Here is a 22,327-nt window from a genome sequence, read left to right on the forward strand (position 1 = left end):
GAGACGGCGGGGGCTGGGTTCACACAGTACACCCAGTCACCCAGTCGGCCTGCCCTCATTAGACATGGGCCAGAGAGCATGTTCAGATCATGCTAAGAGCTTATCTTCACACGCTGGGGCTGTGTAGGCAGCATGCTGGGAAACATAGAGGAGATGGACGTGACGCACACATTACATGAGGCACATGTTTAAGTTAGTGGAGGGTGAGAGGTTGAAAGAAGTGTGTCATTTCATGGACTTTCTGGGGGAAACTTAGCTGCGTTTGCCAAGAAATACCACGGCCCAGTGCTCGCATTCAGGCCGAGCTGATGATGTCTGCGTTCTCCACCTAAAAAGTGCTCGGCATCAAACGACAGGAAGAAGTCAGCGACTAGTCAGTAAACATAGCAGAGCATTTAGCAGCTAAAGAGCCGGTTAATTCCCTCAAGAGAGAGAAAATAAGAGCTGAAAAGTTAGCAAATATCAGATGGATGTGAAATGAAGCAGATCTTCACTAATCCGTCACATCAACCACATCATATCAGCGTTATGTTTGTGCTTTCCTTAATTCTGTTGCCTCTCTAATTATATAATATTTAGCACGTGATTGCTTGCGTGTGAAAGGGGGTTTACTTCAAGTGTTGAAGCCACAGAGATCCGCAGCCCATTGTTTGCAGTTTCCACTTTAATGTTTCGCTTTGTTTTTCGGCCACAGCAGGTAGCTGTTCTCAGCAAAGAACCTCTCCCACACTGTGACATGACGAAGGTGGGGACGAGCAGGTGCAGCATTTTGCGGCCACGTGTTTTGTAAGTGGAGACCCAAACACAAGACAAGACTGTTCGGTGGACCAAGGCCAAGAAATATCCAATAAAGACTTTCCTGATTATAGTATTCTGTGCACAAGACAACTAAATTACATCTAAAGTACGTCCTACTGTATTTCCATGTTGGCACCATCAGCTGGGGTCTCATCTGGTTTTTGTTGACCACATAAAGGCTTTACAGGGTCTTTTAATTTTCACTCTATTATGTTTGCGACAGAAAGCCATCACTCTTTGGTAATTGTCCATTATGGAAGGACAGGACGGAGCTGAGACAGACGCATCTGGTCTCTTTCAGTAGCCAATCTCTTCTGCGTGAAGCATTAAAAAACAAAAAAACCTCTGACACACACACTCACACATATTATCAGCAGCCCGAGCATCAGTATGATTAAAGGGGTGTGACTCGGCATGTTAATACGGTCTCCCCGCTCCATTATTTATGAGTTACATTTGAATGGTGGTTATCTCAATCTAGGGCAGCCATGCAAATGAGGCCGAGGTTACTTGGGCAGAAACGGTTCTGTGTTAGATATTTAATGGTATCTATTCCTCATCATTATGGGCCGATAAGTGCAGACTCCCCTTTGTAATTTAGTTTCTTTAATTTTAGAATCTCTTTGTGCGACATTCGTTTCTGCTGCAGAGATTAGGTTAAAGCTGGGGAGTTTGTGCAGAATCAGGTAATACAGTTAGAAAACGTAGTTGGAACGTGTTGGCGCTGAGGCATGAAGTAGTAGATAACATAATAGAAAATATGCTCAATAACGGGCTGTCAGGGTGTTTGGCAGGAGTGCAGGTAGTTAAATATGAACTGCTACAGCTGGTTAATCTTCATCTTTCTCACTTCTCCATTCAAGCTTCCCTCTTTCCTCCACCTTTCCTCACCACTGATTTAATGCTGCAGCACCCCACCACCACCACCACCACCACCACCCCCTTCCTTCGGTTCCTCTCCACCCCACGTTCTGTCCTTGAATGCTGGCGAGCCCTCAAGACGTGAATGCAGAAATGCCTAAACGGTGACCGTGAATCAACATCTTGAAGGACGACTTCTCCCTCCTCCCCCGTCCTGCCTTTCTCTTCCTTCACCTGGCGACTCTGGTTTCCAGGGAACCGGTTTGTGCAGTGACGAGGGAAGGCGCTCCGCAGGCGTGATGTGTAAATACAGACATGGACTTATCAGCCAACAGGGAAACTTGTGCTGTCTGAAAGAAAAGGATCATAGTTTCCTCATAGATGCTGAGAACCTTGAGGTGAAAAGAGGTTTCTGAGATGGATAAACATCGCGTGGTTGACAGGATGGGGAAAACCCAGCCACGCTGGAGGGAGCAGCTCACAGGTACTGTAGAGATGGTGTGTGTTCTTTTTCTTTTTGTTTTTTTAAAGACAGTGAGGCGGCTTAACGACGAAGAAAAATACAGTTGTTTTAGTTTCAGTACGGGGTCTGAAGGTGAACTGTGCTGGTAAACCACCAAGTGGAGGAAGTGTTGCTTTAAACAGAAACCCACACAAGCAGGTGCTGCTAGACAAGTGTGTCCATGAGCGTGGGTGCAGTCACCTTTAAGACATTCTTATCGTGCAGTTAGTCTGTTGATGAGAAACCGTGTTGACATCTATTCACACCTGTCTAGCCAGAGATGATTTAAACATGTTAAAGTTGATCATTTTCACTCACAGGGTGGCTGTAATGGTTTTTGGATCAATTACTTGTTGATTTTTTTTTTAATCTTCTCGCAGGATTAGTTGAACATATATATATAGACAGATAATAGAATATTGCCATCCTCATCTTTAAACTACAGGTTAATTTGGATGAATTGTGTGTTTTCGTGTGGTGATATATGTGTGGTTTCCATTCTCTGTACTTGGTTTAGAGCAAACCTTTGCGTGCAGAGAAATCTTTTATTTCTGTTTTGGTTGGCATCTGGTTCTGCTAATGCATCCATAGCATAGTTTCTGATGTGAGTTATGTAACAGCTGCTGAAGAGGGAGGAGAGAAAACACCTGACTGTGGCGGGATTAGGTCATTTTCTGACTAAGGGTCAGATCCGGGTCATGAGTCACCTTGTGTTCGACATCGTAGCAGCCGTGTTGCTATAGAGCAGGTAAATGCAAACAGCAGCCGCCCAGTCAACCGAAACGATCAAAGGGTTGTTCCACCACTTTTGGTTGTGAGATGCTGCGTATATGTTCACAGATCTGAAGATTTGATAGCTGTCGTAATTCAGTAACTGTCCTGTATAAACAGATCAGAGGACACAGATAAGCCCCTATCATCACAGATCAGACAGATAAAACATAAGCTACCTGTGCATAGTGGTGGTGAAGACCAGAGAGGTTTGAACCAAAAAGCTTTCTGTTTCTTTTCCTTTAAAAAAAAACAAACAAAAAAAATCACTCCTGACCGTAACCCTGTAAACCTCAAATCCCACTGGCAGGTTGGAGAGGAAGGCTGTCTTTAAATAATCGACAAAGTGACAACATTTATCAGAGCAAACGCTGTAAATATGAAAAGAATCGACAGATTTCAACTCAGCCGACCTTTCTTGAACAACTCATCAATGACTGTCAGGAAACTTTAACAGGTCTAAGCTTGAAACCTGTGTTTCTAATTTTTTTAAAAATCACTTTATTCTGCATGGCTCATTTAAAAGACCAGATTCTGTAAACAACAACAACTTGAGGAATGGTTGTTTACATGTGAAACCCTGGAAGCCTGAATCCGTGTTTTGGTTTTTGCTCGCTGCGGTTTCAAGGTACAAATGTTCAGCCATGGATGCCCCTATAGCTCACCTGGTTGAGCGGGCGACCCATGAACAGGGGCTATAGTTCCCCGGCGCGGCGTTCATGAGTTCGACTCCCGCTCGTGACAGTTTGCTGCAGGTCTTTCCCCATCCTTCTCCCCTTTTCCTGTCTCACTCTCTCACTGTCCTGACTAATAAAGGCAAAAACGGCAGAAAAATAATCTTTAAAAAGAAAAGAAATGTTCAGCCGTGGTGCTGAATGCTTGTTTCAGTCACAGTGTGTCTTCTAACATGTTTAAAAAGCACCATATGGACGTGTAGACAAGGTAAACACTGGATTTCCACCAGAGGGGCTTTTTAAAGTGGCTGTGAAAGAGAAGAGCTTCTGTTTGTTTTCAAAAGCTTTCATTGAGAAACCTGGTTGGAATGTAAACGCTATGATTTCTATCTTCTTTTAATGCCATCACATAGATTCTCTATAACTTCCCCCCTTGGATGCCGGTTTAATTGATCTAATGAGACAGATGTAAGGTTTGATGTAAATGAGTCAGAAGCTGTCTGTGCACCCTCACATGTGCGGTTTGTATTTACTGACATCAATGGAGAAACTCTACCCAGCTTTCTCACTTCCACAATTAATAATTTCGGTAAATGCCCTTATTTTTTTCCTGTTACTGTAATTCAGATTATTTCTTCTTCAGCAGCACCTTGTCAACGGGCAGATATGGTTCTGACTTTCCTTCTCAGCATTCAGACCTCACGGTGACCCATGTCCGACATCGCTTCCCAAAAAACAGCCAGTAGATGCCTGTGTGCATGTGATTTCTGGTCAGTTTCTCCGTCTGCTGCGGCTGTCAGAGCTTCTTATGCAAAGAGCTGAGACACCAAGACTATAGAAATTTAAAAAACAGGACGTTGACTGTCAGGAAGAGGAAGTTTTAGGGGTCAGGCCAGTAGCTGCGCCTTCGTCATACATCATCCCAGAAACCTACTCATTCCACCTTCTCGGCCCTCGTGGATGTGGTCACTCGTCTTCTGGCTCGGCGTGGGGCGTTTTCTCCTCGTGTGTTGTGGATGCTGGCTGTAGTAACACATCCCCCACCTCAGGAAACAATAGGCGTAGGATGACTCTGGTCACACGGCTCAGAGTCAGCCGGAGGAGGGGAGTCTGGTGGGCTGATGTGTACATAATGCTTCTGATAAGCTGCTTACATGTTTTATATTCTCAACAGGGAACTTATATAACGGATTGGGGTTCAACTTGTGAACAGTAGAATAAGTTAAATGTGTGTGTCTGTGTGTTGGAACAGCAGGCAGGCCTGTCATGAGGAGTCCAGATGGTGGGTGGAGAAAGCCCTCCTTTAATCCTTGAGCCAGGATATTATACCCCCCCTTCACACACACACACACACACACACACACACCATCACAACGTCATCTGCACTTCCTCTCGACTGTTTGCAGGACCTCCCGCTGAGATTGTCCACTTTTCTTTTACGTGTCATTATCCACACTCCATTATGTCATGTCGGTTCAGCGCTGCCGTGTCGTAACGGACGCGGCGCTAAACACTGACGGCAAAATCTAATTCAGGAAACAATGGCAAAGTGATGCGTGGACAGTCTGGTGAAAGATAGATTTAGCAACTAAACGTGTGCAGGCTGACTCATATTGTTACTACGCCACACCGGCTTCCTGTTTTTATCCATCCAGAAATCCGTATGAATTCTAATTTGTATTCTTTCTTTACATTGTGAAAGCATCAGGGACTAATTTCCTGGTTGATTAATTGAAGATTTACACAAGTTGACAAGTCTAAAAGTAAGAAAATGGTCAGAAAATTATCAAATTGAGCACAATTCAATAATACATTTAAATATTGTCTGAAAAAATATTGCGTACAGCTACTTTAGAGACATTTAAAAACATTAGTCCCATTATTCATTAACTAAATTGTGTTCTAAATGCCACCCAAATGTGCAGCACGTTGCACTTTATTCCACATTTATGTAACCGACTAGTATTGTTGGTGCAAAAAACACATGACAGCATGACTGATGATAGATTTTTAAGGTTTAATTGAAGGACTTGTTGAACTACTGGCTCAGAAAAATAATTAACCTGCTTGTGGCATTATAAGTCTTTACAATTCAGGACTGTTTACAAGAGATTCAATCAGACTCCAGCACAGCGTCTGATTTGCAAAGCTGCATTTATTGGTGCTAGACCTTCATCAGGAGAAGCAATTTGCCTGATGAAGGTCCAGCACTGAAAAGTGTGGGAGGCTGATTGAATCTTTTGGATGCGCTCGTCTCTCTCCCACGCACCTGCTTCATCAAATACATGTGCAAAGAGTGTATTGGGTTTAAACGCTAACCACATTTCATGGCAATCCACCCTGTAGTTTTTGCAATGTCTCAGTCTAGCCCATGAGGCAACCTCTGGGGGTGAAAAGTGAAGCGCCTGAAACCGCAGTTCCTCGAATGGCCACTTGAGGCTGTTGCCAAAATCGAGTCAGTAGACCCCCCATGTGAAAAACGGCCGACTTTACAGCAGAAATAAACATGATTACAGTCTGGAACAATAACCAGATGTGGTCTCTACAGGTAATTACCGGCTTCATAGCAGCTTCACAGGGGGGTGACTCTTTATACGACGCGCCCATTTGAATTGTATTAAACCTGAAAGTTATGCATAATTGGGAGCATGATCGCTGAGGTCGGTACTGTCACAGAACAGTCTGTGAGTCAGAGAAATTTGCATGGCCGTCCTCAGCTCCACTCAACCTCTACTTCTTGACTCATTTTTGGATTAGTTGGGAGTTAGGAGGAGTCTGCAAGAAAGGCAACTGCTGAGCTTTAAAGCCGCCGTTCAGGGAACCTGTGGGTGAAATCATGGAGGCTGCAGAATATTCTGAATATGCACGAAACAGTATTAAACAGAAGCTATGAGAAAATGCTGTACTTTAAATACTCATTGCTATTTGCTTTCTTACACAATGTACTGATGCCATACTGTCCTGCTTTAGTATCAGCAGTGTAGAAATATGAACTGATGGCAGCTTTCTTCCTAAAATGAGACATGACAGAACCCTGAAGACAAACAGGGGGAGAAAGTTTATGAAACATGATCGATTGGTGTCATTTCCGTCTTTACTGCATCGTGAATGCCGGCACGTTGTGAAGAAAACTCTTCAGCTCAGCTTTGATTTGCTGCTGCTGTGATATTGTGTCACTTGCACATGTTGCAGCCTGTCAACATTTGCACTGATCATCCCTAAGCTTTGATATTAGATCAGATTTGTGTGTGTGTTTAATTGTATCTGAGTTATATATGTACGCGTGTGTGTGCATTTGAGGGCTTCCTAATGCTCGTGAGCCCATTATTGTTTTTACGAGCGTTGCTATTTTCTCTTTAATCTTTTATGTGCATATTAAACGGCTGTGTTGAAAGAGTGTTAGCGCTCCCCACAGACGATGCCCTACATATCACAGACAGACTAATTAGGGGTTCTATCTCCGAGGGGTGGTATTTTCCTTTTCATTCTCTAAACAAACACGAGTCTATTTCAGATCCTGATAAATGCAGCTGCCAGAAGTAGAGCTCCAAAGCTTTTGCTACACATTTAAATTTCTCCAGTTCCACGTTTGACCACTTTATTGCTGCGTCTGCTGTTTAAGCCAGAGAGAGCCTGTAGGGAAAATAAAACAGCACGGCATGCTTACTCCTGTCTCCTATCCCCCCTACCTCCAGCCCATCTTCATTTTAACTCCTGAGTTGGTGCTCCTCTTTAATAAAACATGGGGTTGCCTGAATCCGCTGGAAGCTCCCGCCTCACATGCGGGTCGAAGGATTAAAATATCCTCCTGTTCTCTGGTTTAGTCAGCAAGTGTGTCAGCGTCTCTCTGTGTTGAATCTGGTGTTTTGTTGTTGCAGAGAGGAAAGGCAAAGCCGCCTGTTGCAAGACGACGAGCGTCGATGAGGAGGCCTGCGTGGCGGTGAAGATCGAGCACTCCACAGGTAGGCAGCATCACCTCCACTCACCCGACTGTCTCCCCTTCTTTAGAATTATCTGTCTTTTAGGTGCAAGTATGCAGATTCTTTCTTGATGATTCTGTACCATTTGTTTGCTTAACTCTGTGAACTCCAGGTTGTTCTGCACCTGACTCAATGTGGGCTCATGTTCACTGCAATATTAAGTCCTGCACTTCTATGGAAGCAGCACAACCACAGCGAGAGGAACTGAAAATGGCCTTTGTGCAGGACAATAAAGTTAGAATCCTGTAAAGTGATTATTTATTTACAGAAATTGTGAAAACCTGAAAAATAACATGTACAACCATTATTTCCAAGATGGTACTTATACTGGGGAAAAAAGATGGCTCGACATGCTTTTGGTATTTTACTGCTTATATCTAAAATTTGTTTTCTTACTTAAGACAAAATAAAGTACGAAACACAGCCTACAGTTCAGCTGGAAAGTGCACTGAGGAGTGAAAAACGTTTATTTTTTTACAGAATCTGGTTTGTGCAGACTTTATTTTTGGCAATTCTTACATGAGACGTAAAATAAACGTGATGTTACTGAAATATCAGGATTTTAAATTAAGATTTGCTTAAGATTTCTGATGCAACATCATGTTAAGAATTTCTTTTACAGTTTCTGGCTCTGTTAAATGGAGTAATTTAAAGAAAACATGCCTTTCAAACCCTCTTGGGGGTTCAGAGGGTTGAAGGTTGTGCAGATATTCACGTTTTACCTCCACATGTGACAAGGACGCTGATTTCCTGTTGTTTGTTGTGTGTCGGTGCCGGTGTTGGAGCCGTCCCTCCGTGCACGTCTTCTTGTTCTTCATTTTGTGACGTGTGGGAGGTACAGCGCTGCCGCAAGCCTCCATTAAGATGCAAAGCTTTGTTACCTGTCAGTCACCACCTCTGATTCACAGCAGGAGAGTCACACAAATTTGCATCCCAAATCAATAGCATGCAGGAGCTTCTGTACCTTCTAACTCGATGAAATGTAGCAGGATCCTGTAATTCTTCCAAACAATTCGGCCACAGCGAAGTGAACGTTAATATGCACGGCGAGGATGCAGGATGAAGCTGTGAAGGGCACAATGAACCATCCTCCCTGCAGTTCTCTGCTATGCAGGGGTGTGAAGAAAGCTGCAGGTCTCGGCTCTATTTTGGTGCCTAACTTGTGTGTGTGTGCATAGCTCATGGTCTGCTTCTGTTTGATGAATGGGTACTCTCCTCCAGCCCCCTGTGTCTTCCTATTTTTCACCTTTTCTCTTTTCGCCCTACCATCTAATTCTCTCCTGCAGAGCCCTCTATCCTCTCACCCTTCTTCCATCTGCCTTTTCATCTTCTGCTTTCTCGGTGTTTGTCTGTTCTCTTGTTTCATCTGTTTTACCTTCCGTCTTCTGCTTTTACCGCAACTTCTGCAGGTTTCTCTCCATTTGCCCGTCCCCTCCATCCTCTTCTTCATCACATTGTCCCGCCGGTTTTGTGTCCCCTCCCAAAATGCTTCCTGTTTCAAAGCAGACTGGGGTTCTAATCTCGCGCTGGCCTTCGGATTAGAGGATGAGGGAGGGTTAATCTGAAGAAAGTCTGGGTAGTTGAACAGAAACGGCTAATCCCCCTTGCCCAGTGGTAATGGTTATCTGTCACTTTGTCTGTCTCACACACACACACACACACACACACACAGGATGTGCCAACACGATGGGCACAATGAATCAGGGTACAACCAGACGTGCACTGTAGCTACACACTCTGTAATCTCGTTCAGTGATTTAGGGCACCAGAAATGGTTAGAAACTGGGATTTGTGTGTGTGTGTGTGCGTTTGCACACGTGTGACTATGTCAGCACGGAGGGAAGCAGCCGTTAGTGCGTCCCAGTATCTTACGTGTCCCTGTTTTTCCCACTTTAACTGTGTCAGCAGAGCACTGAACTGGGAGGATCCTGCAGAAACGTCACCGGTACAGCAGAGTAACCTGGTTCTGCTCGTCTCTCTTCTTAAGCTCGAGATTTCTGTAATTGAGGTGAAAGAACCAGGTTAATACGGCTAGATATCAGCCGGAGATTTCCCGGCCTTCTATGTGTTTTTACGTTTGATAAAGACGTCCAGCTGAGAAAGAATTGCGTCGACAACAGAGCGGAGGGATTAAAGCGAAAGATATTCCCTCAGAGACGGGAGCTTGTGTGTGAAATAATTAAATCCAAAGTCACAGTAAAATAAAACAAATCAGATTACTGACCTGGATTTTGTAAAAAAAAAATAAAAAGTGAGTGTAGGTTGGTGAGCTCGTGGTTCGGAGGTCAGATATCAGTGGCAGTAATCGGTTAATCCTGTCTGTAGTATATAAGACACCAGTGAAACCTGCCAGAAACAAGGCTGCACACATCTGCAGAACTCGGCTATCTGCTTCTCTTATCGTTGCACCACTGAGATGTGACATGAGAGTGCAGTTTTGGTCGTTCTTGCACAACCGTTGAGGGTTCTTTCACTGTGGGAAGATTACACTTTTGCACTTAAAGCAAAGTGTTTTTTTTTTTTGTGTTTCAGTTCTTGTAAAACATGCTCGTAAGCCGAGCTGCGCTTTAAATACCTCCATCCTGGAATTATTGACACGGGAATTCTGCGAATGGAATTTCTGCTGGTCCGACTGGTTTCCTGTTCAAGCAAAATAATACCTGTCATTCCTTCTAATCCTGCTCGCACATCACCGGAGTGTATGTCTCACACAGGCAAGCACACACATGCACACCTTCTACTTATTCCCAGAGAGCAAGATGACAAGAACTCTTTCTGTCACATCATTGCCGTCAGCATGACTTAAATTAAGCCTTTGAGTGGGTTCTTTTTTGTTTTTTTTGTTTCGCCATGTGATGCTTCAAAGTTGATATATAACGCTGTAGTTTAGTAATAACTCAAAAGAGCGAGCACCTTGCAGCATGACTGTCAGAGTCGGGGAGCAGCTCTGCAGCACAGATAAACAACATGGAGAAGTCTGAGTTGCAGTTCCGTGTACCGACTTCTGCAAAAGGTACAAGTCGTTCGTTCTCATAAATAACCTGTTCTTGGGAGCTTTGTTTTGTTTTCTTATAGGTTTCATGTAAACTCGATTGTTGTTTGTGGATTTTACTGGATGCAAGTTTCACAACTCGTGTGGCTCGATTTAGTTGTTTTTTATTATTTGCATTAAATATTTGTAATGCGTCTCAGGAGGAACAATAGATTCAGTGCTGTGGGGGTTCATTTTAGATTTTAGCCTGTTTATTAGATGATAGCGTTGGTGTGAAACACGCCCGGCAGCTTTGTGTTGGTCAATCATTGATCAGACTAATTGACCGATACCAGGCAGAACCAGAAGTGCAGTTATATAAGCTCATACCGACGCTCTGGTTCATTTGTTTCCCTCATTTGTGATCTGATTAAGCAAATAAGAGGAAGGAGGTGTAATCATGTCGTACCTGCAAGGCCTCTGTTTTATACCTGCTGACAATAAAGAGAGGGATATAGTTGTGGTGGCAGATAGGATCTTCTCTCACTGTAGGTTTGTGGTTGTTTAAAGTCTAAACCTGCAGCTCAGAGGCCCACGGTTGTGTGTCGTGAGCCTCTGGTGTGTTTCACTTTGTTCTTTTTAAAAGCCACTTAAATAAGGGGTGTGAGAGCGAGAGTGAGGGAGGAGTCCCGGGCTGCTCTGCGAGTCTCTTTGCTGAGCTGAGTCACTCGTAGCAGCGCTGCCTGGGAAGATTGCATGGAGACTAAACTTAGTGCTCTTCTGGGACGCTCTCAGACACACACCACGGTGTCGCAGTGAAGATTGTTTTCCTCTGAAACGCAGGGTGAGTTTATTTATGAGGATTTTCGTTTGATCGCCACACTTTTTAATGCTTCTTCCTGGATTGTCTCTCCTGAGTGTGGTCTTTCCTTACTTTTTTTTGCATATTCTATTGTAGTCTTTGGTTTTAGATGCCACAGACCACCTGGTAGCTAAAACAACCTGCATGATCTGGTGTTGACCTGCGTTCTGATTTATTGATTTACGCTGTTGCAATGTTTACACTCCCAAACTGTCTGAGCCTTTAATATGATGGATATATATGTACACATGATTGCAGGCAGATTGCTGCACACAGTTTGTTCTTGAGACGATTGCAAACCTGCTTCACGTCCACGCTAAATGTGAAGGATTTTTCCATAAGACATTCTGGAGGTGGCTGCTTTCTTCTATCCACTGTCTCGTAGTCGGTGAAGTTGACTGTGTAAAAGACACCCAGACCATCTTTAATATTCCGCCGCATGTATTACGAACAAGCAGAATATGTAAAGAGTCCTCTCAGACATTCCTTGTGATCCGAGTGTCACGCCTGTGGGGCCATGAGGCGAGAAGACAAAGCCTTAGTCTCCAGCTTCGTCAGACACTCCTCTGTCCGGTGTTGAGTTGCTGGCTGGGTGGGGACACACCGCGCCACGCACACAGGTGTGCCTTTTTGTTTTTTACCTGGAGTATCGGCACACATGATGCCAGAGGGACACGTAAAAGACGAGTCGGGCAGGCCTGCCGTCAGGTGATGATGTTATGAGCGCATGGCAGAAATATCTTGAACATTCACTGTCTAGGGTTTGACTGAGAGGTGACGGTAATCAGCTGGTGCCAGCTGCCCACCTGCAGCGACACCAGGAGTGTAATTTGTCATGAGTGTGTCTCCAACTTTGCTGCATCAGTCTCACGCTCGGATTTGAAACGCTCAGAATCAGCTTTTATCTTCGACAGCGAACGGATGGATTTGTAGACAAACATTCGTGGTTATCAGAGGATGAATCCTGCCGACACTAAAAAGCTGACGTAGTTTTTGGTTCTTGGCATCGATTGGTTGGATTGTCATGAAGTTTGGTGCGTTTGGTCCTTTGGGTGAAATGGATTAACTTTGGTGAATCCCTCCTCTTTGTACTCGCCGACTGTTAAACCGATAAAAGTTGGAAATCGTGAAGTCGCCCATCGGTGTGTGGGATACCTGTTCTTACCGGGGTTTTGTTGTGGTTGCTTTGTTTTTGTTTTTTTAATTTGGCTGTTACCATCTTGATCGTGATCAGCAGATCAGCAGATCTGACTGAGAACCTGAAGACGTGACACCCATACGGTAGCAGTGAGACAATAAACCTGTTGGGGAAACGTTTACTGAAGTAACAAATCAAGGAAGGATGTGGTTATTGTCACTTCAACTTCCATACAGTCAAGCTTTTTTTGCAATCAGAGGAGTCGCCCCCTGCTGGCCAGTAGAAATAATGCAAGTTTAGTGTATTTCCACATTGGTTCCACTTTTCAGCTCTTCAGTCTTTTATATGCGGTTCATGATCGAGTGCAATCTTCTGTTTGAACTTCAGTTTGTCCAGTTAAGGATCAAATGTCTGCAGAACAAAAGACATCAGACTCTGCTGTAGTTACTCATTAGCTAGGACAGTGAACTAAGAATGCAAACATACTAACTGCTTTATTCCTCCTAAACATTAGCATATTCTGGTTAAGATTGGAACTTGAAGTTTATCGTTTATGCACACAAATTACTCTTTTTGCTGCCTTGAATCGCTTCAGCCGCAGAGATCGAAGCTCAGAAGTCATTAAGGTTCACCGCGATTGTAGAAAAACATTTCATGGCAGTCTGTCCAATACTTACTTAAGTGTTTGACCAACAAACTGGCAGAACTCGCTGTGCCTGGAGCCAAGCTATTTTAAGCCCTAGTTTGGATGATACATTATTTTCGGACATTGCTTGTTTTTTTTTTGTTGCAGAGGAACATATTTGTGCTCCAGTCATACATTCTTTTCGGCCTCCTTTGCCGGCTTGCAGTGAACTTCCTTCTCTTCTGTTGTGATGTGTCAGAGCTGGAGGGTTGTAGATTGGAGGTGGGTGTGGTGGTTTTTTATCCGTGTTGCTAGCACCACACTGACCACACACACACACACACACACACACACACACACACACACACACACACATATGCACATAACTGACTGAGCTCAGGTGAACCACACAGAGGAACTTCTTTACTTATTTGAGAATTTCTGGCATTAGCTCTGTGCTGTTGATAAACTCACGCAGTAAGGAAAGGAGCTGTTCCTGTTAGATAAGAGTTGAGTTTATTTGTCAGATCAAAGATGCCAGCTGCTCTGCAAACCAGCGTTTTGCATAAGTCTTCTTCTCTGCGCCGCTACTGATGGTTGACCTTTACAGGAGCGTTTCTCTGTTCTTGGGCCTGCTGCTGCTGCGTAGCCTTGGATTTATTGAGATCGATGCCTCTGGGCTCGCTGGAGTCTTTAGTGAAATAAATTTTGCATCTTCATAAAGTGCGGGGCTCGTTGCCATGGTTGCACGTCCGACCATCCTGCAGCGGGGACCGAGACAAAGGTTGAGTGTCAGTTTGACTCGCCGAGGCCTCCCTTCCTGGATCGCTGCCGTGCTCCACCTATGTTTCGGTTTCTGTGAAAACCACACTACCTCTATACAGTAAAACGGCGCATAAAGACACGAGCCGCCATCGCGTTTGACACGGCGTTCGCTTTGATTCCTTGTCCATCAGGAGCTCCCCCACTGTTGACATCAAAAAGCCTCGGCTCCAGACGGCAGGGCTCCCTCCCCGTCACCCAGATGGAGACGGAGAATCAAAGTGTTTTCTGCTGGGTGGTGGCTGACTGCTTCTAATTTACTGTACACAGCGGTCCGTCACTTGTGCCAAGACAGCTTTAATGAGAAGATGCCAGAATGAGTGTGTTACCAGGAGCAACAGTTCCTGCCAAGCGCTGCAGTTGTGAGAAAGGAAGCCGAGTTCATCCTATTTTTACTGTAACGACAGCAGCAGCAACATTCCCCTCATGGTTCGGATAAGAGCTTTGACATCGATGATCTGATCTTAACTTCAAATCTTCCTCCACACAGTCGACCTTAGAGTTGGTGTGTGCGGGTTCAAGGAAAAGCATATTTGCATTTTCAGATCTACGTGTACATCTCACCGTTCCTTATCTTGAAAAGCAGCACTTAAAATACCTAAACAGCTTTCTCAGGTTCACGTTAAAGCCTGAAGGGCAGAAAGGATTTCACTAAACAGCCCGCAGAGACGGAGCCGATTCTGTGGAGAGTGGACCTCCTGCGCTCTCTCAGGATAAATGCCACATGTGAAGTGCAATTTGCAGGCAGGGGCTTCGCTTTGGCCCATATATTTATAATATAGTGCACAACTTGTTGCTGGATGTTTTCTTATAATCTCTTAATGTGGCCTCGAGGGGAAGCCAAGCAACTAATTAAGGGAAATTCCTGAGGCTGCCTTTTATAATTGATTGGTAATTTTGGGGCCATGTTTAGACCGTCTGCTCTCCCAAACACAGCGTGGGACCGTTTCCAGTCAGACAGTTGCTCGAGCTGTTGTCTTTAATTACGGTCAGGCTTTAAAAATAGAAACGGTGACTGTATGATTCTGTGGTCATCTTATTTTCTCTTTCTGTTTCAGGATTGGTAAAGATAAAGATCAGTCTAGGAAACATAAATATGGGGCTTTGGGCTCCGTTTTGGCACGTAGTAAAAGCGTTTTTGTAAACAAACTGCATCTGGATGGGCTCACCGCACGTATAGCACATGTATGTTTCACTGTGAGGCCGTCGTTTATATGCTGCAAGTAGCAATTATATTTATTATCAGGGAATCAACCGTCTATTTTCTTGATTAATTGAGTGAGAAAATAAAAATTGCATGCAGACATCTTCAGATAGTCATGCAGCGTTGCAAAACATCACATGTTTTTGTTTGGGAAAAGCTCTATGACAACTAAATAGACTTGTTTTCTGTCAATTTTCTAATCACTTCATCAGTTTATCGTTTCAGCTCTAATCTACTTCACGAATTTGTCAGTGAAAGTGGAAGATAATTTTCTGAGATGGCACTAGAGCACATGATGATGTTCTTCCCTCAAAGTGCAGATGGTTGATCTATTTTTAGACGAGATGAGACCCAGTCTATCAAGATATTAAGACCTCTTCTCAATGATTTATGGTGCAAGGGTGGAAAATTCCTCTTTGCCGAACAGACCAGGACTATTCTTCGTTTTCTGCGCTACAGAGCCTTTGTGATGGAAAACAGGGAAGCCACAAAAGACAGAAGTTCAGTTTCTAACCAAAGTGCAAGTTTGTGTGCAGCTTCTGGAACAGATTACGCTATTCCACTGTTTATCCACACGAGTTAGCCGAGCACGGAGCTGCATCGATCTCTGCACCCGCCCTATTCATCAGTGCCTCTTGTTAAATCACCCACACCTGTTTAAGTGACCACCTTAAATGGAAACTAATGGACTAATAGCGTGCAAAATAATGAGAATGCACACGACCTCCCGGCAGTGTGAGTCCATATAGGGGCCTTTGCCTTACTGGGCTGCTCTCCTTACAGGCCTGTGAGTGTTTTAGGTCACAGAGAGAGATTTAGGCTACTGTAAACACTGCCAGTCTGTGTCGGCTGCTCCATTAAATCAGTCTGTCTGCTCCGTCTAAACACCGATGCTGCACCATCTGTGGCCAGCTGGCTGGGTAAAAAGTCTCGCTGGTGCTGATCATCAACTGGATCATTAGCCGGATAATCAGCTGGAGTGTTTGACACTCTTTAATATTTAGGCTTCAGCTGTTTTTTCCTAATTATATTTACAGCAATAATTGTACAGTATCTCTCCTTACATGGGACATATGCAAGCTTCTGGTCAGATGTGAAGGCACTGTGACCATTCAGCTTTATCAAGGGTTGTGAAGTGCAACCCTTGAAGACTTCCTTGAAGACTTCCTTCAATGCAGATCCCATTTTAAGGCTTGTGAGCATCTAATAATAGAGATTTTTCTATGCTAGAACACACATCATGACTGGCTGAGCATATTCAGTTTGGAACTGCAGTGCACCGATAGCATTCTCCAAAACACAGATTCAGACTTCCAGGGTTTCATACATCACAAACCTGAAGAGCCAATCCTGTCTAATTGCAGATTGGGGAAAAAGATTGTGAGCCTCTATATATATATCTAACATTAGCAACACATTAGTGGCTGTTACCGTTATTTTACTGTTGCTGTAGAAAGCAATACATGAAATATGTTAATATTCTGATTTACCGACTTACAGGCAGTTTGCTTTTCTTCCTCGTCTTCAGAATTTGTTTGCGAATCAATCATGTATGGCTCAATTACTCCAATGTCAGAGCTTGCCGTTGTGCAGCCTCTATTAGTTTAAGGTGAGCTGGTGTGCCTGAGCTGCAGTGAACAGCAGAGTTCAGACAGAATTTGCACATTTATAGACATATGCATCCTTAAGGAGGCAAAGTAGTGTCTGAAGGAAATCGTTTTTATGTTAGAAACACAAACAAACTGTAAATATGTCGTTTTAAAGAGCAGAGACGGTCTTTAGGGGGTTAATTTTTCCCAGGAGAAGCTCTGCGTTGACAAAACTATCAGATTCAGCCCCTTGATGTTTACAGCATTCCCTCCAGTGTGCCAAAATTGATATTTTCTCCGAGTACAGGACTCCAAATTAGAGCACATCAGCTCAGATTCCTGGGAATTACTCTGGACCATAATCTTCTGTGGTCTGAGCACATTGACAGTATAATTAAAAAATGGGAGGAAGTAACTGCTTCCAGAAAAATGTCCTTTTCTTTTTTTTTTGTCACTTGTTTAGTCACGGAAACTCTCTTTGATCTGATGAATAGTGTTATGCAATTTGGAGTATTGCTCAGTCTTACGGTCTGTTGCTAATAATAAAGACCTCAGAAGACTTTAGCTATTGCACAAAAAGCCAGTTTGGTTAGTTTAAGGATGTCCATAAGAGACTATAGAAGAGAAACGTATGTATGGTTTACTAGAGTTTGTAAAGAAAGCGAGTTCATCACTTACACTCCACTCGCTTTCTGCTCGGCTCCAGCATCCAGATATAGAGCATAATTAGGTCACACGTTTCTCAAGTAACTCCAGTTTATTAATTCCTCTCGTAAACATGATATTTCTCAAAAAATAAGTTATTTTCAGAGCTTTATCCAAATCCCCACCTGTAAGAAATCCAAATAAAAGCCCTTATTATACGACTGACTGTGTCTAGTGTGATAATGATAATCTCGGTGTTGCCTTCGGCGGCTTGTTAGGAAACTTTCATGTGCGTTCGAATGTGCCTTTGCGATGTATTTTACGATTGTGGACCCCAGGAAGTCTGGCAACTGCTGTGGTGGAAGCTAATGAGGATCCAAATAGCAAACAAGCACCTAGAATATGTTTGAAAGCAGCGTGTTTGAGCGGTGATTATCTGATGGTGGTGTTTCTGTGATATGCAAAATATTGCAGTCTTCATGTGGTGTGTTGACTGAACTGTTCTGATAAAGCAGCAGAGATCAAACTTTCTCTAGGAAGGTGCATAAACACAAGACCATCAATTATATACATGAAAAAAAGGGTGGATCAAAATAAATCAGGACAATATTTGATTCTTGAAGGATAAAGGAAAGGATGGTTTAGCATCATCTGAGTAACTAGCTGGTAATAATGTGTCATCAGTTAGAATGTGCAGCTTCACTCTCACTTCTTTGTCTGTGGATCTGTCATTGATCTTGCTGTAATGCTTTCTGTCGTCGTCCTTCAGCTTTAGGCAGCAGCCCGGCGAGAAGCCTCAGCAGCGCTCCCAGTGTGCAGGCGTGTCTGAATCGAGCCAACAGAGGGGCGACTGAAGCGAGCCGGGGAGGCGTCAATGGAAGAGGCTCTAGCGGCAGGCCGTGGCTGCAGTCGAAACCGCAAGGTACACAACAGCAAGTCACAGCAAATTCAGCCAGACGCCGCAGAGTGGGAAGGTCAGAAGGCGGAACCGCCACAGCGGATAAATGGCTCTGTGATTCACATGTAAAAGCATCGACACACACGGAGTCATTGTTTGGTGTCGGGGTGACCTTTCTGCTGCTTTAATGTTGTCCTTCTGTGTGTTCGCTCAATAATTCATCAGCGCCCAAGGAGCTACTGTACACTACATGGCTGTGCACGAGTTCATAAAGCAGTTCAAACAGGAGTGGAGTTATATAAGGGCCTGGGTTCTTTGGACCCAGAGACTCGTTCCTCTTTTGTTTGAACTGAGTAAATCATTGGACGCTGATAAGACGGAAGGCAGGGCCCCGTTCCTCTCTCTGCTGCTGTAAATCAAGCAGCACATTCAGTGACTTGTGAACAAATAAAACTCAGAGTTGCGCCACTTGTTTGTTGACATTTAGGATTTCATTTTATTACAGCTCACTTTCCTGCAAGTGGCATCAGTTGTGATAGCTTATACTGCCCCCTTCAGCTCCAAACTGAGATTGCAGTGACCTGCAGTCACCCTGATGTGAGCCAGTCATCATTAGCATTCTACATATTTGCTCAAGTTTTTTCTTTTTGTTTTTCCCTCCTCTCCAGTGCCTCCGAAGCCGCTACACCTCCAGAGCCCAGTGACGGAGCTCTCGTCCCCGCTGGGCCGCTTCCAGAAGCCGCCGCCGCTTAGAACCGTCATGGAGGAAGGAGGCGGGAAAACCGGGGCTGTGAACCGGGAGAGGGCGAAAGATAAGCCCTCCAAAGTCTCAGACCTGATCAGCCGCTTTGAGGAAAACAGGTATGAGCTGTTAAACGTCTCTCTGATGGTGTGTGTTTGTCCACAGAGAGAACATATATGATGTAAAGGAAGCCTTGAGTACTTATTTGATGGGATTTGTGTGAGGAACTGCTCATTACATGCAGCTCTAATCTGCTCTGTAATGTTCAGGAAAAGTGCTCTTCAGTATTCCTCTCACTTAAGTAATTGCACAAAACATTATCGCTCAGTCTGTGAGCAGCAGAGCAATTATTTATCTGTCTATTTATTGCCAGGACGGATTGGTTCTGGTTGAATAATTCCATCTACGTCACCTCATTGCTTTTGTAATAATGAAAAAAAAGAAAAACTCGAATAGCCTCATTGCGGCTGTTGTAATCGCAGTGACGGAAAACTTCGTCTTTCCTAATGTTTCACTGTTGCCGGCTATTTCAAGGACGAAAAGCAGAAGTCTCTCGATTAAACTCTTCAGCCCTGACTCATTGATTGTACCTCAGACGAGAGCTGTGGAGAGAGCGAGTGGAGATTAGTCGGTGCCTGACAAGCCAAGCGTTAGCGAGGGGGATGAAAGGAGATTTGTGCAGGCGAGGGCAAACACAGGTCCTCATTCAGTTGTGGGACAGCATTCAGCGGTGCGAGATGAAACCCAGGAGAACCAGGTAGGAACTCTGCTCTCGGCCTGCGTGCATCTGCTCTGATTTTGGTTATTTCATAGTTAGTTGGTAATTTAAGTGTTCTGTTGGCTTTTGTGTGAAAAGGAACAGCAGCTGAATTGTCTTAACTTTAATGTAAATAAGAAGTTTCTCCTTTTTTTTTGTATGTTGAGTTTTATTCCAACTCGTAGTTTCGAAAGCTGCTGTCTTGTCTCTGTGAAAGAGGCCCAGTTAGAGTGGTTCAACAATGGTGGCCTTGTCTCAACTGCTTGTACAGTCGCACCCTAAAAACATCCAGTCGGCAGCAGTGGCAGCCCACTGAAGAATCTCACTTCGTCTTTTTAGTCTCTACGGTTTCATCTCTGAAACTGTAGAGACTAAAAAAACACACTGAGAGAATCTAAGCGGGATTCCAGGCTTTCTCCACACCTTTCATCACATTTTCTCATGTGAAATGAGGTTAATCGGAGCAATCCGGTGCATCTTTTTCATTCACACTCTGCTGGGCTACGGGGGGGATTATCCCTCTAGTGGCCCTAGAAGAAGAGAAAGGCCCACAGCTTCGGAGAACAGAATTAGCCTACTAATATACTAATCTGGTTCACATGGCACTTGGCTGCCTTAGAGGCACCTAGACGGCCACATGGCGAGTGAAGCTGTTCTTAATTCTTGTCTGGTTCAGCCTGTTTTAAAACACTGTCGTGTCCTGGAACACTTGTTGTGCTGTTTGTAAGCAAAGAGGAACTGATGTGTGAACCTCCACGGTGAGGTGTGTTTTTCTAATGAACAGCATCTCTCTCCAGCTAATCGTGCTATTATTCAGTCTTCCTCTGAGAGATAAACGTATATTGTTTCACGCCGCTCAGGTGGCCGACAGCCACAACTGATTCATCTGTGGAGTGTTTCACCAGCCTGTTGTGGTTCCTCTATTTATACACACTTCCTGTTTCTGCTGGGCAGCAGCATTAAGTGCAACGGAGCACTTTGCTGAGGCTACAGATCACCTGCTCGGCTGAGGTTCTCTGCATCAGTAAAGGTCAGAGTGCAGATATATGAATTTTAGGTGCCTCTAATCGTATTTGTAGCTGGTTATGCAGCAGCTACTGTGTGTGTTTGTAGTAACGCTGGAGGTCCGGTGGGTCACTTACAGGGAAACAGCTGCACTGGCTGCGGCTACAGGATGTAGGGCAGCTGAACGCTGTACGTGCATGTGTTTGTTTTTTTGTGTTCATCTAGCTTCCACTCCTGTGCTGTATTTCAGTTTGTCCTGTGCAAACTGTTTTTCCATTTCATTCACGTCCGAGCAAAGAATGAAATCAATCTTGCAGCACGATGCATGAAGCAGGTTCTCCATGTGTGTGGAAGTAGGACAGCATCTGCCTCTTGGGACAAGTGTCGTACATCTCCTCCTCCTCCTCCTCCTACCGCTGCTGTCCTTCTCATTACTGTACCTCTACTCCTCTGATCTGCCCTCGCTTCCTCTGCGTTACAGCCGCTCTCAGCAGCTTGATAAGACAGCAGGAAGTTTACGCATCTCCACCGGTTTATTTTTAACTCTCACACTCATGTGCAGAAGCTCTCTGCTTACTGTCGTGCCCCCACGCTCTCTGATAACGTGCCGGTTCGAGCGGCCGCTAAGCAGCCTCCTGTAATTTATCTTCTCCTCTTGTTTTTGCTCGGGAAGGTTGTCAGTTGACTCTTGTCTGCGCTCTTGCCGAGCTGACCCACTTCCTCCTTTGCTTTTTTTTCCCCTCTGTTCCTCCACAGCGGCACAGAGAACAAGCGAGACGGCTCGCCGCTCAAACACACCAGCAAATCCTCCAACTGCAGCCCAGCTCACCGGCCCTACCAGAAGCAGGCGGAGAGCGGCAGGACTCAGGAGAACAGCTCGTCGGCGCCGGCCGCAAAGCAGGATGACCACAAACCAGCAGCGAACGGGGTGCTAGTGCAGATGGAGCAGGGCAAGGAGAAGGAGGACAAAGAGGAGAAGAACCACGAAAGTGAGAGGACAGGGACTGGCGAGCTGGTAAATGGAGATATGGGGAGCGCAGAGCAGAGCGGCGATCATTCACCAGCAGCACACACAGACAGAACTGGCACAGAAAGCCACACTGAGAATGAGGACAGTGGGACGACAGCAGAAAGTGAACAGAGGAGCGAAGAAGGGAACGCAGACCTGAAGGTAAGCACAGGGCTGCTGTTTGAATCTTCTGGTTTGCTTGTGTTCTACCTGTGCACCCAGGTGGGTTTTTACCTCTTATGCCACAGAGCTGCTCAGACTCTGCAGCGTTTATTTAGTTCCTCAGCTTTCAGTGCAATTAAATCATCTGAACTACTTCACCTCTGGGTCACTCTGCAAGGATAGAGTTACACGGCAAGAAGTGTGTGTGCGTGTGTGTGTGTGTGTGTGTGTCTGCGTGTGTGTGTTTGTGTGTATTGCCTTCATCGCATTTGTCTCAGAGGGGTTATTTTCTGTGAAGGCCGAACAGATGTC

General features: G+C 44.6%; 1 protein-coding gene across 2 annotated transcripts in view; it reads left to right on the plus strand.

Annotated features, from left to right (window-relative positions):
* LOC103365866 (FYVE, RhoGEF and PH domain-containing protein 4-like) overlaps window positions 1–22,327 on the plus strand; it is a 50,348-nt gene that overhangs the window by 22,395 nt on the left and 5,626 nt on the right. For both annotated transcript variants that reach the window (XM_008293419.1, XM_008293420.1), the window contains exons 2-5: window positions 7,485–7,568; window positions 18,212–18,364; window positions 19,009–19,201; window positions 21,601–22,015. In XM_008293419.1, coding sequence (XP_008291641.1) covers window positions 7,485–7,568; window positions 18,212–18,364; window positions 19,009–19,201; window positions 21,601–22,015 — 845 coding nt within the window. The remainder of the gene's footprint in view (window positions 1–7,484; window positions 7,569–18,211; window positions 18,365–19,008; window positions 19,202–21,600; window positions 22,016–22,327) is intronic.

Source organism: Stegastes partitus, unplaced genomic scaffold, assembly GCF_000690725.1.
Source record: "Stegastes partitus isolate 25-593 unplaced genomic scaffold, Stegastes_partitus-1.0.2 Scaffold886, whole genome shotgun sequence".
Lineage (NCBI taxonomy): Eukaryota > Metazoa > Chordata > Actinopteri > Pomacentridae > Stegastes > Stegastes partitus.